Source organism: Cladophialophora bantiana, assembly GCF_000835475.1.
Source record: "Cladophialophora bantiana CBS 173.52 unplaced genomic scaffold supercont1.7, whole genome shotgun sequence".
NCBI lineage: Eukaryota > Fungi > Ascomycota > Eurotiomycetes > Chaetothyriales > Herpotrichiellaceae > Cladophialophora > Cladophialophora bantiana.
The window spans coordinates 1,349,247-1,364,493 of record NW_015971581.1 but is presented as its reverse complement, the minus strand read 5'-3'; the positions used below and the strand labels follow the sequence as shown (position 1 = coordinate 1,364,493).

The following is a 15,247-nucleotide window of genomic DNA, read 5'->3' as shown; positions in this document are numbered from 1 at the left end:
ACAAAACGCGGATGCAATGAGATAGAGAAGCCATTTCGAAACTAATCTATTTGTTCATGCTGTCTTGCCATATGCGCCACGATGGCAGAAGCGAATATAACGTTAAGGGCCACTCGGAGGTGACAAACTTCCTCGGAGCTCGCGACCTGTCGTCTGATAACTGTGAAGACATTAAGATCACCTGGAACCAAAAGCCGCAGAGGCCTCCATCGCTTTGATACTGTCATCCTCCGGGCCCAAGATTTCAGTGCTCCATAGACCAGGCTGAGCCTGTTCCGCGTCGCTGTTCAATGTGTCCGGAATCCGGCTAATCATCAGACCAGACCCTTGGAGAAATTTGGATGGCACATCACCCGCTGGCATCTCAATTGATGAGCTGGTTGGAAGCTCAAATCTGGACACCGTGGAATCTGACAATGCCTCTGCTGCGTAGGTCCTGTCGCCAACGAGCTCCAAGACGGACGATCCCGAATTTGTCGTACTGAACCTGACGTCCGTGTTTGAACTGTCTGTCGCCACCTTTTTGGTCTTTTGCCTTCTTGCAATGACTATGATTGCAAATAACCCGCACAAAATCCCGGTCACTCCTCCTATCCCAATTCCTACTTTTTCGCCAGTGGAGAGCCTGCTTTCCGCGGTAGGGCCTGGTCCAGGCCACAAGCTGTTTTCTGGTCGGGTTATGGACAAAAGGTTCAAGTTTTCGTTGGCGTCTGCCCGAAATACAGCCTGTGAAAGAGAAAACCGGTGCCGTTCGTAATCAACCGCGAGGTAGACTTCTTGTAGAAAAGCACGACCGAGTGTATAGAACGTTGAGTCTGTGGCTTTTCGTACAGGGAAATAATTGATTCGTGCGGAAGACTTGCCGGCATTCCCGTTGGGAAATGGATAAGAGAACTGGAGATTGAATGCATCGTAGGGCAAAGTCAGCGTAAGGTTGCTGGGAGCGCCAGCAGAACTGCTGACCACAAAAGAAAAAGTCAAGTTCCAGGCTGAAAGGGTTTCTGGAGACGTGACAGAGTCAGGGTATTCGTACAGTCCGATGGTTTTGTTGTATGTCAAATTCAAGGCCTTTGCGAATGCGTCGCGTGCTGAGCCTGGCAGCCACAAAAACGGAGTTGAGGAGTCGATGGCGAACAAATCGGCGTCAGAGGATTCCAGCAACGTTGTAGAATAGGACCTCCAGTTTGAGGGATGCCCGCCGTCGTCTGCGTCAGACGAGACGGATATCGAATTGAGAAACACAACGGGTGCGGACCTTGAGCTCAAACTGAATGTCAGGTTGTTGGGAATGAATCGATTGGTATCAATACCTCCCAGAGTTAATGAAGCAGGCACTCCGTTCAACCCTTCACAATGTTAGTCTTGGTTTTCCTCCTCCAAACAAATTTCACATACGGTAAATTGCGCCGGCTGTGTAACCATAGCTGTGGCTTGGTATCATGGCATTGTCCTGCACGAGGCTGGACAGAAATGGCACATAACCATCTGTGTCGTTGTCCATTGTGCTCAACTCCAAACCCAGTCCCAAGCTCCCAAGCCACCAGTCGGTTGAGTTAACTACACCAATGAGTTGACGGCTGGCTGATAGAGCGCTGTCAAAGTACACGGAGTCCAAGCCGTAGTAAGCGTAGCCAGACCCAAGAAGCAGCACACCGTTCTTGGTTTCATGAAGACCTCGTTCCTCGAAGGTGGAAGACTCATTGGCAAAGAATAAACCTCCTCGTTTGGATTCACATGTGGCCTCGACACATCCATCCGGGCCTAACACCAAGGTCTCTTGGGTCGATGTACTCGGAAGGAGGGAAAGCGATTGTAGGTTGGATCCGATCATGACATTCACAGTCGACCACAATCCATCATATCCGAAGAACTCCGTACTCGCTCCAATTGAAATTGGTCCTGTTGCACCTACTAGTGCCGACTGTATTAGGACTCCTAAAAGAGCGAGAAGTAGCGGTTTGCAGGAGACAGGTAAAAGTAAGCAATTCGTAGAAGCCAGAGGTTCCATCTTTTCCTATGTGTCTGTAGACAGAAGTTCTAGGTAGTCGAAGCTTGGAGACGCATTTACACACAGATGCAAACAACTTCGATCGCCGAAGGCAGAAACGGATCCAAGTACAGCAGTAACAGCGAGTTCGTTTGACTCAACAACAGTCAGTAAACAATTGAACTGGGAGGTGAAGGAGGGCGGCTTGGGTAAAGAAATCGAACGGGGGAAACGCGTAATAGGCTTATGGTCCTTGCTCCGTATTACCAAGTGGCCAGGACTATCAGCAGATTCTTCGGTTGGAATCTTCTGCAATGCAACTCTAATGTCTTCGTACCCTCTAGTACTACCCGATGTGCCCAGGTACTAGCTTCCCCCATTTTCTTGGGTTCGTCCCTGTCATGATACGGCAGGCTCCAGCATTTATATCACGCCGAAAGAGCTTGGAGCGTCAGGGACTAAGTAATTGTATCATGCCCCAAAAGGTACCTTGGTTCCGGCGGATCCTTGTTACAATGCATCTCTTCCAATCTTACAGGTTTCAATCGGCTATTGGCATGAAGCAGGTTGGCCCCCCTGTCGCGTCGAGGACAGTCTTCTGCTCCAAGCTAGTCAGAGGCGAGAAAATTCCAAGATCTATGCCCGCCACGACTCCAAATCACCCATAGTCTAACAACCACCTTGCAGTTTTCGTCCACTGTCTACCAGCTGAAGCTCTCTTCGTAAAACTCCAAATCAGTATCACCTGTTTTCAAATGCTCTCTGACTGCATCTCGGACATCGTCCGCTAGTCCTCCAGGCCCACAAACGCTTACGTACATGGCACCAATCTGTCTTCCAATCTCATTGTTTAGAAGAGCGTAGATGTTGGCTCGGTGGTTAAAGACCTCGACCGACGCAGAATCGTGCATTCCGGTAAACGGGACATAATCCATTGCCTCAGGAGTTGTCTCGTTCCCAATGCGAGGGGAGGCATGGCCATCGCTCATCATGGGCGTTGTAGACGCTGTGGAGAAGACAGACGCTCGAGGGCGATGGATTTTGGAGTAAGGTGAACCACGCTGATAGGTCGAGGTGCTCACTGACTTCTGTAGGTGCGTCAGGGAAGCAAAAATGAGGATGGACACTGACAACGGATTCTCGCGTCGTGTGCATTGTGCGTGCTGAGTGAGAAGAGCTTGTAGAAAAGGTTGGACGGATTCAACTTGGTCTGCGGAACAATCAGGAGAAACTCGAGCCAAAGTGAACATTCGAACAAAAGTATTTTGGGAATATCGAATCTTCAACCTACCAAGTGTCCTGATCGACCATACCAGGGTGACTCGACGAATAGCCGCAGCTCTGTTGTGATATCCCTCAATCAGTTCTCGAAGGTAAAGAAGCTGATGAGTGATTCCAACTCCCCCAGCAACCAGGATGACACTTCGGAACGACGACAGAGATTCAAGGCCCCCTTCAGCATTCGATGTGTCAGCATTTATCTAGGAGGAGGACGCCACTGATTATGATATTCATTTTCCACTCACCGTAAGGGCCTTCTGCAAAAGCTACTGCGGAAAACGTCCCACTCTTTGCACGAGCGGCTTTCTTCCACATTCTTCGTGTAAATCCGTTGTGGCATTTGATGAGAAGGTATAGTGTGGGCTCTTGAGGCTGAGTACATGCTGAAATCATGCTCCTGACTTGACTTGTTGGCTTCCCACTAGCTTCATCATCCGTCCAAGCAATGGAGAACGGATGCGAGGTCCACAAGCCGATAGAAGGAATGTACAGATAGATGTGTTGGCCTGCCTTGATGTTCCACGATCGTGGGGTTCGGACTCTCAACCATATCGTGTCTGCTGGCAGGATTCCGACCTCGACTTTCGTTGGAATACCTCTGGTATTCCGCCAGATAATATTTCCAACCCGCGTCGCACGCTGCGTAGAGATCAATATTCTTTCCGAAGCAAGCCACGGACATAATTCTCACCTCCAGTGCCCATGCAAGAAACACGCCAATCATCAAGTATTGCTGTTGAAGGTCTGCAAGGTGATACCAAAGCGTAATAAGCGCACCGATGCTGAGAAGGATGTGGAAATGGAGGAAGAATTCGTAAAATGCATGCCTAAATGGGGACCATGCTTGGATGGTAAGAGTAACAAACATGATACCGGCCTTGAAAGGGGTTAGGAAGTATCACTAACGCAAAACTCAAAAATTGCTTACAATGAAGCCGTAAAGGACCAACTCCTTGCCCCACAACTCTTGAGGTAGAACGCCCCAGCCCGCTGTAATTGGTCAGAGGGAAATAGTGCCAGGGATGCGTGCAACATGGCCAACTTACATGAAGAAACCTTTGTAATCAACACCGCTGCAATGTGCAAGAGAGTTTCCACGACGACGAGTCGGCCCAGAAAGCGATGCATGAGGTTGAAAGTGTCGAACGGAACATGAAGAATTGGAATAAGCGGGTTATTCCTCCCAGCCGTCAGAACGAGAGGGATCAAGTTAGCTGTGGCCAGGGTCCCCGTGTGATTTCGCAGATTGTCCATCTTCATACCCAGCTCTGCCTGAGACCAGTCCACAGTGGCAAGGGCGAAAATCATATTGAGGACAAAATACAACATCATCAGAATGGACTCTAGGCGTGTCGGCAGGGTACCCATATTAAGCCATTTGAAGGGTCGAAATTCTCTGCTCCGACGTTTGCCCCACAGAGGGCTATAGGACACTCTCTTCCAGATTGCCACCGCTGTTGAAGGCGTCGTCACCACCCTGGGTGCGTTTTCCCAGATAGTTTTCCGAAGGCGAACTGCTCGGGAATAGTCTAAGAGGCGCTGCCCAATGAAAAGGACCACAGCAAATCCAGCAAGGAGAAACAAGGGAACAATCACAACGGGGTCGATCGGTGTTGTTGTCTCTTCGCCACCAGATTTGGCACCTTGTGGGGAAGATGTACCTGTGTCGTTGCTTGAGCCTGATTGGGTGTCTCCCTTTGTTTCATCGTCGTTTTTATCGGAAGCTGGAGCTGCTGTTTCGGTGGCTTCGGAGGATGTGATACTGGTTTCTGTTGATGTGGACATGATCATGATACTACCCGTTTTAGAGCCGGAGACTGTTGGAGCCGCTACCTCCTTGGTGCTCCCTGCGCCATTGCCAGATCCAGTGCCGCAAAGCACCAGTAAGACATTTGTAAGTAAGAAAAGCCAGAATAAAGACTTCTCAGGATGCATTTTGCAAAAGGGTAAATTGAAGCCCCAAAACCTCGGGGACGCAGAAGGAGAGAAAGTGTAGGTAAGTCCGGCGAAAGCGAGCAATGGGTATGATGGAGGGTTAAATAGAAATTATTGAGAGCTATGTAGCCACTGGCTAATAATCTCTGGGAGAGTGTGTGAGAGGAGCGTGAGAAGTGAAAGCAAGACGAATTCTCTCTCCTCAAGGGAAAATTGTGGCTCTAGAGGGTTATATTGTCGCCACGGCGTTCGAGCCAGACACCTGACATAAACGAAATATCCTTCAACGCATCGGCGTTAATGCGAAAATATCGTACATCCACAGAGAGAGATTGATTGCTGCAGCAGACAAAACGGCCAATCAGCCTTGGTAATAGCAAAATAGCATCTAGGACGCGTGTCACTTACAAGGACATTGTAGGCCTTCTTGATACTATAGGGCTAGTTTCGTAAAATGTTTGAATGGTGACATACTAGGAACGTACGAAGTTACTGAACCTTGACTAGTGGCTTCAGAACAACCGCTAAGGTAGACAGGGGTCAAGATCAGATAGTGTACAGAGCCCGAGGTCAAGGCTGTGCATGGATGAGTAGGGATTGTAGAAGTTCCCATCCCTGTCGAGTGGTGGTGGTGTTATCATAAATCTTCCAAGGGCTGGTTTTGCGCGTCTCTACGGGCGTTGAACAGCATGCAGACCGGAGAGACGTGGGCAAGCATGCGAGAAAGCGTTGACAAGGTGGGCATGTCTCTCACACTGCGCCTATCTGACCGCAAGCCAATGTCGACTCAGACAGCCAAGGAAGCTGGATCTGGATGGGCTCAAGGCTACTCTGTGGTATGGGCATACGTGGGCATGGTACGTGGCTTTCCCGTAATTGAACATCAGCGACAGTGACTGTGTTAGTGATTGTAGTTCATGGCACTATGTCAGCCTTCCAGCAGTGGGACATCTCGGAGTCATCTCTTTCTCTAGCTAATACCGCAGCAGATTCTCGAGGAGACTGAGGTGGATCGCACATTAGATTGTGAGACACAAAATAAGAGCCACAAAATGGTCGTCAGCAATCTAACCCGTCTATATCAGGATGGATGGAGGACATCGGAACTGTAATGCGTGCCAAGAAATGGATCTTTCACCATTCGTTGAGTGGGACTGGACATCGTAATACTAGCCATCTCGGGACTAGTGTCATTATTCGGGGGGAACCCCATGGTTTGCCTTGCCGTGTGTGTGATTCTCAATGACCCTGGTCCCCTCTCGGGCCCCTGCAAGTGCTAGGGGCAGGACGACAGTCTATATTCTTCAAGGGGTCACTAGTGCTCTGCAAGAGCCTTACGGGGCATTCGAGGCACTACAAAGATTGTTCGAACGCCTAAGTCTTTCTTGGTATTGTGAAATCAGACGATTGCTGATGTTGTACTGGCGGCTCGAGCTCGACGGGCCCTGCATTGAGACCATCATCCCCGAGCCTAGAGTTGTCGCACTACGCTTTGGTACAATGGCGAGATTTCAATGGGAGAGAACGAGCCGTCAGGAGCAGCAGGACTGAAACTGGGTGGATGCAGAGGGAAAGGGAGGCTGAAGTCAGGCGCCTCAGATCAAACTCCCACCAACAAAATCCTGGACCTGAACATAGCATCAAGTGGCAGCAGCCCTTATCAGCCATCTCCAGAGCAACGATCGCGGCTGTTCTCCTATATCTTCAATTCTCAGGGCGTATTTGCTCAAAGCGCCTATTTAGTTCATTCAGGGTGTTCTGCAATGTTCACTGATTGGAATCAGTTCATTCTAGGCTGTAGCGCAGAGTACCCGAAGAGAATAAACGAGATCCCGGCACCTGAATGTGACGCTGAAGCATCCAGAGGAACAGCGATCTCCTGGTGGAGCGGCAGTTCGCACCAAGCGATGGCTGACAAATTGACGGTTCGTTTTGGAAGACTGCCAAAAAAATGAAAATAAAAACGGCTCATCTGTCCGGCGCGATCAGACTGGAGATGCTACTCCCATCCCAGCATCTTGTTCTTCAGCGGTTTGTGAATGCGCCATCATTGACTCTGCCAGAGTTGGTATCTGATTACGATGGAGTCAAAGAAGATCTTCTTGTGGGTGCATCTGGCTCACTGTCGAAGAAGGAGCTAAAACCAGATACAGGCTCGGCATAACAGGCTACATTGGAGGACAAGTTGCTCTTCATCTCTTCCGGAAATACCGCCACGCGAGAGTGACCTCCATGGTTCGCAACCAGGCGCAGTACGACGCCGTCCTCGCGGCCTTTCCCACTATCACGCTCGTCCTAGGTGACCTTGGCGCCCACGACACGCTGCGCGAGCAGTGTCTGGCCGCCGATATCATAGTCAGTACGTCTACCATGAACTTCCACTTTGGTCCACTAGTTCACATGATTCGCATCCCAGGGCTAAATAGCATTTCCCAGACTGTGCGACATCGGATGACCTACCTGCTATAACGACGATCGTCTCATCGCTTCAGACCAGTGGGCGTCGAGCGCAACCAGTTTATTTCATCCACACCTCAGGGGCAGGCATTATTGACGACGTCCCCAACGGCTACGGGTCTCCTTCGCCCAACCTCTTTGACGACATTGAGGACATTCATACGATCACATCATGGCCGGATACGCATTGGCATCGAGTGGTTGACAAAGCTGTCATAGCATCGTGCAGATTGCGAGAAGGCGGGGAACAGTTTGATCTTACAGATGCTGTTAAGACAGCGATCATATGCCCGCCCATGGTGTACGGAAAGGGAGAAGGCCCTCTTCGTCAGCGCTGCGTGCAAATCCCCGAGCTCGTTCGTATCTCACTAACACGAGGTAAGGTGTTCCAGGTCAACCAGGGGAGAAACTTGTGGCGGAATGTCCATATTGCCGACCTCGCCGATGCATACCTTCTTCTTATAGAGGAAGCTGGCCATGCCGGGGGACGCGCTGCTTGGGGTGCAGACGGATATTACTTTGTCGAAAATGGAGAACATGTAAATCCACCGATACCCCTCGATCCATGGCTTGTTGTCTTTTTCTGACTCGTCTGCACAGTCCTTCCGAGAGGTGTCTCGAGTTGTCGCTGACATCCTATACCACCTCTCTCTATTACCCAGTGAAGAGGTGGAAAGTCTATCCGTTGATGAGGTCGTACAAGACATCAATCCTATGGGTCACAAGATGTGGGGATCCAATGCGCGCACCGTAGCGAGTAGGCTGCGAGGATTGGGCTGGCAGCCTTCACGATGTTGTTGGGAAAGTACAATTGTAGAGACGGTGGAACTGGAGGCTTTGTCCGCCGTTCAACGACTAGGGCATAACAGCGGGCACATAAGGTTAAATACAGATACTGTTTGCGAGGAAGACAAGACGCTATGTCCATGGCAAGTACTACCATAGTAACAGCAATCTACTGACACGGTAGATTGGGAGCGGCGGAGGAAAAGATCTTGTGGAGTTAAGCTGAGAGCAAAGTCCTTACAGCCAAGAGGTTCTTTGTAGGACTTGAGTTCATGGTCATCGGGATTAAAGATGCGTATCTAGACTACGTTGTTCTGTTAGTGAGTCTTCTCCGTTTCATCCCAGACTATTCATAAAACTGGTCAATACCGTTCTGCTGGCATACAGAGTAGGTCGAGGCCATATTGAGGTACGGTAGGTGCCAGGGAGAACTTCCCGCTGTAAAAAGAAAATCCTCCATTGTTTGCCCCAGGCGGGGTGAAAATGCTTCTCCAAAATGCTTCTATCTAGGTAAAAGGCAGCCCTTCTATACCGGAAACTATCATCACATGGCATGGATGGGGCGGGGTGCGGCCCTAACGTTGTACAGTATGACCTCCCTCTCTCCCCAACTCTAACGTTCATCGATGCTCCTGCCAGTTGTCCAGACCTCGTGTCTTTGCCTTAGATTGGATTGAGGTGCGACCACACGGAGCTATTGGCAACATAGCCATTGTCAAGAACGCTGATGTCCCGCGGGAACTGACTTAGGCACAGCTCGCTATCAGTCAGCCAGAACGCGGCGTCACTGTCAACAATTCCAAGGTCCAGAATCGGACCCTGGCAGACGTTGGTTTGGTCATGTCCAGTGCCTCCTTGTTCAGGCCAGACTGGATGAACTTGGTGCCCATGGACTGTGACTCGTCCCATAGGGGCACCGTCGGCAAAGCGCGACACTCTCCGATTTTTTGACCTACGGATGCGCTGCCATATTGTATGGAATATCTGGGTGAAGACCAGCCCGGCAGAACAAAGCTGCAGCTCGTCGACGAGGTTTGCAACCGGCCTTCAAGAACATCGGCAGGTCGAAAGTAAGATATCAAGTGCCACGTCACGCCCGAGCCGTCAACGTCTTTGATACTGATGGTTTTCTTGACCAGGTTGTTGGACTGAGTATTGAACGACCTCGCCAACAGCCGATAAAGCCATTGGTCCTTTGAATCATCGTTATCCTGCCGTGGTTTGTTGTCAGTCCCTCCAGAGCGCGACGGGCTCGATGAAGCTGACCGCTCTCCATAATTGAGAAAGTCGCCCAAGATGCGACTACACCACACGTCTCGTCCAATAGGAACAGGTTAACTCCATTAATTCAAATATCCCTGCATAGATGGTATTGAGCCTCGAACGGCTTGCATCAGTGTCACATTCCTTACCAATGCGAAGGACACGCATGTTTGTCAAGATGGCGTGACACTGTTAGGAAGAGAACTGATAATAAAACTCTTCCTGTACTCATGCGTGCATAACGATGAGAAGGAATAGACAATATTGGGATTATTCCCATGCTTGATATTCGCACAGATGGTGTTGCATGATCTGTGATAGCTAGATGACAGGTCATCTCAAGCAGTGTGATCAGTGTTGGACGGTACTATCCATGTTGCCAGTACTTCGGACGCCATGCTCAGCGTTTTCAAGATACCGACCCGTGTGGCGCTGTTGCCCTCTGAGAGCGAATACGTGAGCATCAGTCCAGCGAAGCTGAGGACAGTTAGGTACAGGAGAGTGCCGGCTATTGAGGGAAGGAATGCACGGTGATGGAAGTACAGGTTGAAGTCCAGAGCAGATTTGGTCACGATAGCCCTGACATGGTGCCAGTTATGCGGGAGTCGGCTCCCGGACTCTTGTGACGAGCTAGCGTCTCCTTGGTTTGCGTGTGAGCACTTCTTAGACTCTTGGAGTTCAGGAACTTCACGGTAGACGCGGGCAATGGCAAAATATTCGACACCGACCGGTGCGATTTTCATAGCAAAGTTGACAGTGATGGCAACTTTGGTGGAGAAGCCGTCAATAATAGTGTTGAACAACGGACCTACCAACTTGTAGAGCAAATATATCGGGCGCATTTGCCCATTCATGGCTCTTAGGGCTGCTTCATCCCTTTGTGTTAACACGACAACCTACCACTTCGTATTTGTCATGCTGATATGTAAGAGAGGTGCGGCGGCCGGTTGTACCCAGGCTTTTTCCACAAACACAAGATTCATGATGGAGCACAGCTTTTCAAGACACGCCAGGAATGCAAGAATCACGAGCATGCCCGTTTCACCTCCGTGCCCCAGCGACAGATGCATCGTGAGGATGTAGAAGATGACGCAGGAAGCTGCCACGACGAGTCGCTGCACTACTTTCACGAAACAGTTAGCCAGAGGAGCCATGTAAGGCTGAAATGACATGCCAATGGAAAATCTCACTACCTGTAAGCGATAGCCAGTATCGATGTACTGTCCATCAGATGGTGCCAAAATGAGGGCTGAAAGGCCACGCGTAAACTCATACACAAAAATTAGCAGTAAGGTTTCTAGGAACACCGTTGCTAGATGGAGCGCGGCACCCAGTTCGAAGACGCGAGAGTTCTATGTTGACAACAAGGGCGATAGGTAAAGCCTGGGCGCAATATAAATGTGTACTGCGTCCGGAGACACTGGCGGTGCACATTTCACCTGAGGCTGCTTAAGAAGGGGATCCGTGTGGAGAGGTTATGCTCATCACGGACGCGGGTAGGAGTGAATAAAAATGAGAGAGAAGGATAGTGGAGCCCTCTGGATGAGAGGGAGTGGGAGGAAAGAAAAGGGTGCAGACGCTAAGCTCCAAGACGACGCTGGAAGAGATAAATGACACCTTGTTCCGTCACAGAGCATCCTCTAAATAGTCACCGCTTACGTAGGTACAAATGGTGGCTGTTGAGCTTCCCAAAGGCAAGCCTTAGGCTTGACATACATCGACGAGTCTTGTGGCCTCTCCTCCCATGACTACGGTTAAACTCCTTCCCAGCGACGTCAAGTGCTCAGAATCTCAGCATCTGGGCAGTTCCATAAAAAATGACGCCAATAAGTGCTTACACATTCGACTAACCTCCGTGTAGGGAAGAAACCTTACGGGCGTCTCGAAATCGGCATACCCTCGAGACACACCTTACAACTTGTTCTAAATAATATTCAATGTTATAAGTGGGTTATGCTTTACTCTAAATGCCGACCACGAATCATGGTGAGCATAATTTAACGTGGATGTGCCGACACGGCAAAATTTCCGTAAAGTTTTAGTTCTATATTAGACTCCATATCTTATAGTTCTTTCCACAGAACGTAGCTGCAGCAATGAAATGGGACCGCCGAACATTGTTGCAGGCGTGTCTGGAGCAACTGGATGAGACCATCCGCGATGCTACACTGGGTATCACCTTCTTTGGCATTGCCCATAGCAGCCGTGACAATGCGTCCGCAACCGTAGTCGATGGTCATACGGCGGAGTGACCGTCCTTTTTTTGTTTCCGTGCATCGGTGGATATCAGTTTCTGCACTTCTCTTTTATTGCTGCTCGTAAAGCTAAATGCCCAAAATTTCAGTGCCATCTTCCTCAAGTCTTAGAACACGACATCTGTGAAGATGAATTGCCCTGCAATAGCGCCAACAACGACCAGAACAAGAGGCGTATATTTGTGAGTGAACTTGTAGATCGCTGCGAGTGCAAGGAGGCAAATGGCAGCCGCAGGTCCGCTTTGGAGTGCCTGCTGAAGTAGTTTGGCCGTGTTGTTATGATCATCAGGTCGTACATTTCCCCCAATGCTTGATTTGAGGATTTGTGCTGCGATGACACCGATGACGCCAATGACAGCACCGCAAAGTCCGTCGAAGAATGAGGAGAGTAGCTGCACCACCTTGAGTCGGTTTTGGGTGCCAAAAATCCAATGTAGTATGGGATCCAACGTACCTTATTCCTCACCAACTTCTCGAGAAGTTCGTGCCCTGCAATGGTGAAGACGAAACAAGGGAAGAACATTCCAAGCGTAATGATGACGGCGCCCGCGAACGCATTACCGACTGAACCGTCAGTAAGCCCGCCCTGAAACCCAACAAAAGTGGCAAAGATGACTAACGGCGCCGGGAGGACGTTTCCGATAGCAATGCAATCTAAGAAGACATTCTGGGCAAGCCAACCGCCTTTTAGAACGGCCTCCACTTGAATAAACGGAATGGCTGTGTACGCCCCTCCAAAGGATAGGCTCCCTGCAACCAAACCCAGAAGAAATAGGTTAATGAGTGATGGAGAGGGAGAAACTCCGAGTGCCAGCGACGTCGGGGATGGGACGCCTCGGAAAACAACGTAGAGAGCATAGCCGACATATTGAAGCACAAAGACCAGTCCACTGAGAATCCAGAGTCGCCAGGTAAGCAACATGTATAGAACCCCATACAGACCCAAAGAGATAAATCTAGACTTTAAGTTAGAGTGCTTAATTACCTGGCAAATGTCAGAACGTACATATTAATTCGAAGTGCACAATTTAAAAATGTAAGGATCGCTGCAAGGACGAGAAATGGGTCGACTTTCTTGGTTGAGTGCTTAATCACCGAGTGCTGGGCAATTTTATGAGTCGCACGTAGAATCTATTGACCCGTTCCAATTAGTCCCGGTATCCTCGACGTATGATGCTGACATACCATTGCAGCCACAATGGGCTGTAAAGCCTTGAATGAGGCGTTGAAGTAGACATTCTCAAACCCTGCAAGCGTATATAAATAGCTGGCCAAAAGCATCAGGATGAATCCTGGAAGTATAAAGGCGAGGCCAGCCAAAAAACCGCCAACCCTTCCTGCCGACAAACAGCCAAAAAACATGCAAAGTTCTGCTGCTTCTGGCCCTGGTAATATCTGGTAGACGGAGAAGACCCGCTGAAAGCGTGGTAGGGTGATCCATTTCTCCTGCACCACAAGCCTCTCCTTAATGAGAGCGATTTGTGCCACAGGGCCACCCCATGCGAAAAGACCGAAGTTGTAGAAGAAGAACCAGAAAACTTTCGGATAGGATAATTTGGGGACGTTGCTATTATCATTGTAACCGTGCTCATCTTGATCCGGAAACGTAGAATTTAGGGGCTGTCGATCGACTCTCGGACTCTGGGATTCTTCTTCAATAATCTCTGTTAATATGGGAGGTACGGGCCCTCTGTCGTGGATGCCCTGTTCGGTGGGGGGAGGGACCGACAATTCTTTTTCTGATAGAGGAGCCATTTGGATGGATAGGGGACGGTAGAGAAGACAGAGGAGAGCGCACCTAGACCTCAACACATGCATAGCCTCTCTATCCTTATAGTACTGGGCAGAATGCACAGGAAGCAATGGCCATCACGCGGGAAACAATGAGGACACCCAGCGTAGATGTGATTGGCCCACGTCTGTGGCATCCGCCCGCAAATTATGGCCGCGAAAGTGCAGGGCACTGCAGGGTTAGTTGCCCTTAACCGAAGTGTAATTGGATTAAGCGAAAAGCATGAATGGACGGACAGCCGACTTATGATTGGCCAAAAATGAAATCAGTTCGGACTCATTCTACGATTTCCCGTTTGCATGCCACTACTGCTGGGTTCTCAATCACCTCCTTCATGCACCAAACTTAGCTCTTCAAATGAAGTACAAGAGTACCACCATCCCTACCACTGATACGTCTACCCCTAAATGAGCCTGCGGGATTGTACATACCAAATTCGACCCCAGATAGGCCTCCATGGAAGGAAACTCGGTAAGTCTGTGACTGCCGACGTCTCATATATTGCAGTCCCTATATATCTAATGAACTTCAATCCCCCTGTCAGGCTGAAAATCCGCACATTATACGTCATAGAGAGAACAAGCGAAGATATCGTGCTCGGCAAAGAGAGTATGTCGAAGGTTTGCAGCGCCGACTGGCTGATGCGCATAACCAACAAGTTGCTGGCATGCGGGAAGTGCAGCTCGCGGGACAGAAAGTCGCCAATGATAATTCCCGCCTTCGGGCCCTTATCCGCTTCATGGGAGTGGAAGATGCGGTTGTTGAATCCTGGCTTCATGGAATTGAGACACCCGCGAGGCAGCTCCCGCGTATGTCGAAACGCACCAATTCAAATAGCGTAAGTCAGGAGGTTCCGGTTTCATCTTCACTCACAGTTAAATCGGCAGCAGGTTTCGACTAAATCTACCCAAACATGTTCTGATCTTGGGCGCGTATTATCAGCAAATAGTTCCTATCCTGATGACACCACTTGGGAGCTTCTTACATCGCCACCCAGCCAGAAGAGTACTTCAACCCTCGATGTCCAGGGCCTGCGGAACAAATCCCCTTCATCGACTCTAGAAACTTTTGACAGCCGTCGGCCTTGTACGTCCGTACCACACATTCTCGCCCAACCAAGTGTTGAATCGCAGGGCGTTACTGACCTGACCCCTGCCGGCACGGCAAACGGCGACATTGAGTGTTCGATGGCGCAAAAATTGGTCTTGCCATTTGCCACTACCAATGACAAGGTGGACGCCATCTCCATGAAGCTAAAAGAAGGATGCGTCATTGATCAATGTGGTGGTTGCAGGGTTAAAGCTAAGGTGATGTGGGAAATCCTAGAGGATGCAATGAACGAAACTTGATATGAGTTTTACTGGAATCTGCTTCCAAGGAATTAGTTTGGAGGAGCTAAATCCACTGCTACACCCATTTATGCTCTAGTGGCGTTCCTCGGGGCTGTGTAGTGCAATGGACATGAAGGCTTACTAAGTCTGAGCGTGTTTT

The 15,247-nt window shown here is 49.7% G+C and overlaps 7 protein-coding genes across 7 annotated transcripts; 3 read left to right on the top strand and 4 right to left on the bottom strand.

Annotated features, from left to right (window-relative positions):
* Positions 1 to 177: 177 nt before the first annotated feature.
* On the bottom strand, positions 178 to 1,831 carry Z519_05494 (uncharacterized protein; the record flags this gene model as incomplete). Its single annotated transcript, XM_016763234.1, has 2 exons — positions 178 to 1,346; positions 1,396 to 1,831. 2 exons carry the CDS (start codon positions 1,829 to 1,831, stop codon positions 178 to 180), a joined length of 1,605 nt encoding a protein of 534 aa, XP_016620847.1.
* An 857-nt stretch (positions 1,832 to 2,688) lies between these two features.
* Z519_05493 (uncharacterized protein) lies at positions 2,689 to 5,203 on the bottom strand (the record flags this gene model as incomplete). The annotated part of the gene is made up of 6 exons (XM_016763233.1): positions 2,689 to 3,197; positions 3,279 to 3,440; positions 3,514 to 3,907; positions 3,960 to 4,145; positions 4,197 to 4,258; positions 4,315 to 5,203. The coding sequence occupies 6 exons, from the start codon at positions 5,201 to 5,203 to the stop codon at positions 2,689 to 2,691; spliced, it is 2,202 nt and encodes a 733-aa protein (XP_016620846.1).
* A 689-nt stretch (positions 5,204 to 5,892) lies between these two features.
* Z519_05492 (uncharacterized protein) lies at positions 5,893 to 6,315 on the top strand (the record flags this gene model as incomplete). The annotated part of the gene is made up of 2 exons (XM_016763232.1): positions 5,893 to 6,060; positions 6,178 to 6,315. The coding sequence occupies 2 exons, from the start codon at positions 5,893 to 5,895 to the stop codon at positions 6,313 to 6,315; spliced, it is 306 nt and encodes a 101-aa protein (XP_016620845.1).
* Positions 6,316 to 7,435: 1,120 nt separating this feature from the next.
* Z519_05491 (uncharacterized protein) lies at positions 7,436 to 8,247 on the top strand (the record flags this gene model as incomplete). The annotated part of the gene is made up of 2 exons (XM_016763231.1): positions 7,436 to 7,562; positions 7,640 to 8,247. 2 exons carry the CDS (start codon positions 7,436 to 7,438, stop codon positions 8,245 to 8,247), a joined length of 735 nt encoding a protein of 244 aa, XP_016620844.1.
* Positions 8,248 to 9,213: 966 nt separating this feature from the next.
* Positions 9,214 to 10,863, bottom strand: Z519_05490 (uncharacterized protein; the record flags this gene model as incomplete). Its single annotated transcript, XM_016763230.1, has 3 exons — positions 9,214 to 9,657; positions 10,096 to 10,605; positions 10,663 to 10,863. 3 exons carry the CDS (start codon positions 10,861 to 10,863, stop codon positions 9,214 to 9,216), a joined length of 1,155 nt encoding a protein of 384 aa, XP_016620843.1.
* Positions 10,864 to 12,071: 1,208 nt separating this feature from the next.
* On the bottom strand, positions 12,072 to 13,719 carry Z519_05489 (uncharacterized protein; the record flags this gene model as incomplete). Its single annotated transcript, XM_016763229.1, has 4 exons — positions 12,072 to 12,356; positions 12,419 to 12,920; positions 12,971 to 13,095; positions 13,150 to 13,719. The coding sequence occupies 4 exons, from the start codon at positions 13,717 to 13,719 to the stop codon at positions 12,072 to 12,074; spliced, it is 1,482 nt and encodes a 493-aa protein (XP_016620842.1).
* Positions 13,720 to 14,212: 493 nt separating this feature from the next.
* Z519_05488 (uncharacterized protein) lies at positions 14,213 to 15,105 on the top strand (the record flags this gene model as incomplete). Its single annotated transcript, XM_016763228.1, has 3 exons — positions 14,213 to 14,227; positions 14,301 to 14,594; positions 14,647 to 15,105. 3 exons carry the CDS (start codon positions 14,213 to 14,215, stop codon positions 15,103 to 15,105), a joined length of 768 nt encoding a protein of 255 aa, XP_016620841.1.
* Positions 15,106 to 15,247: the final 142 nt, after the last annotated feature.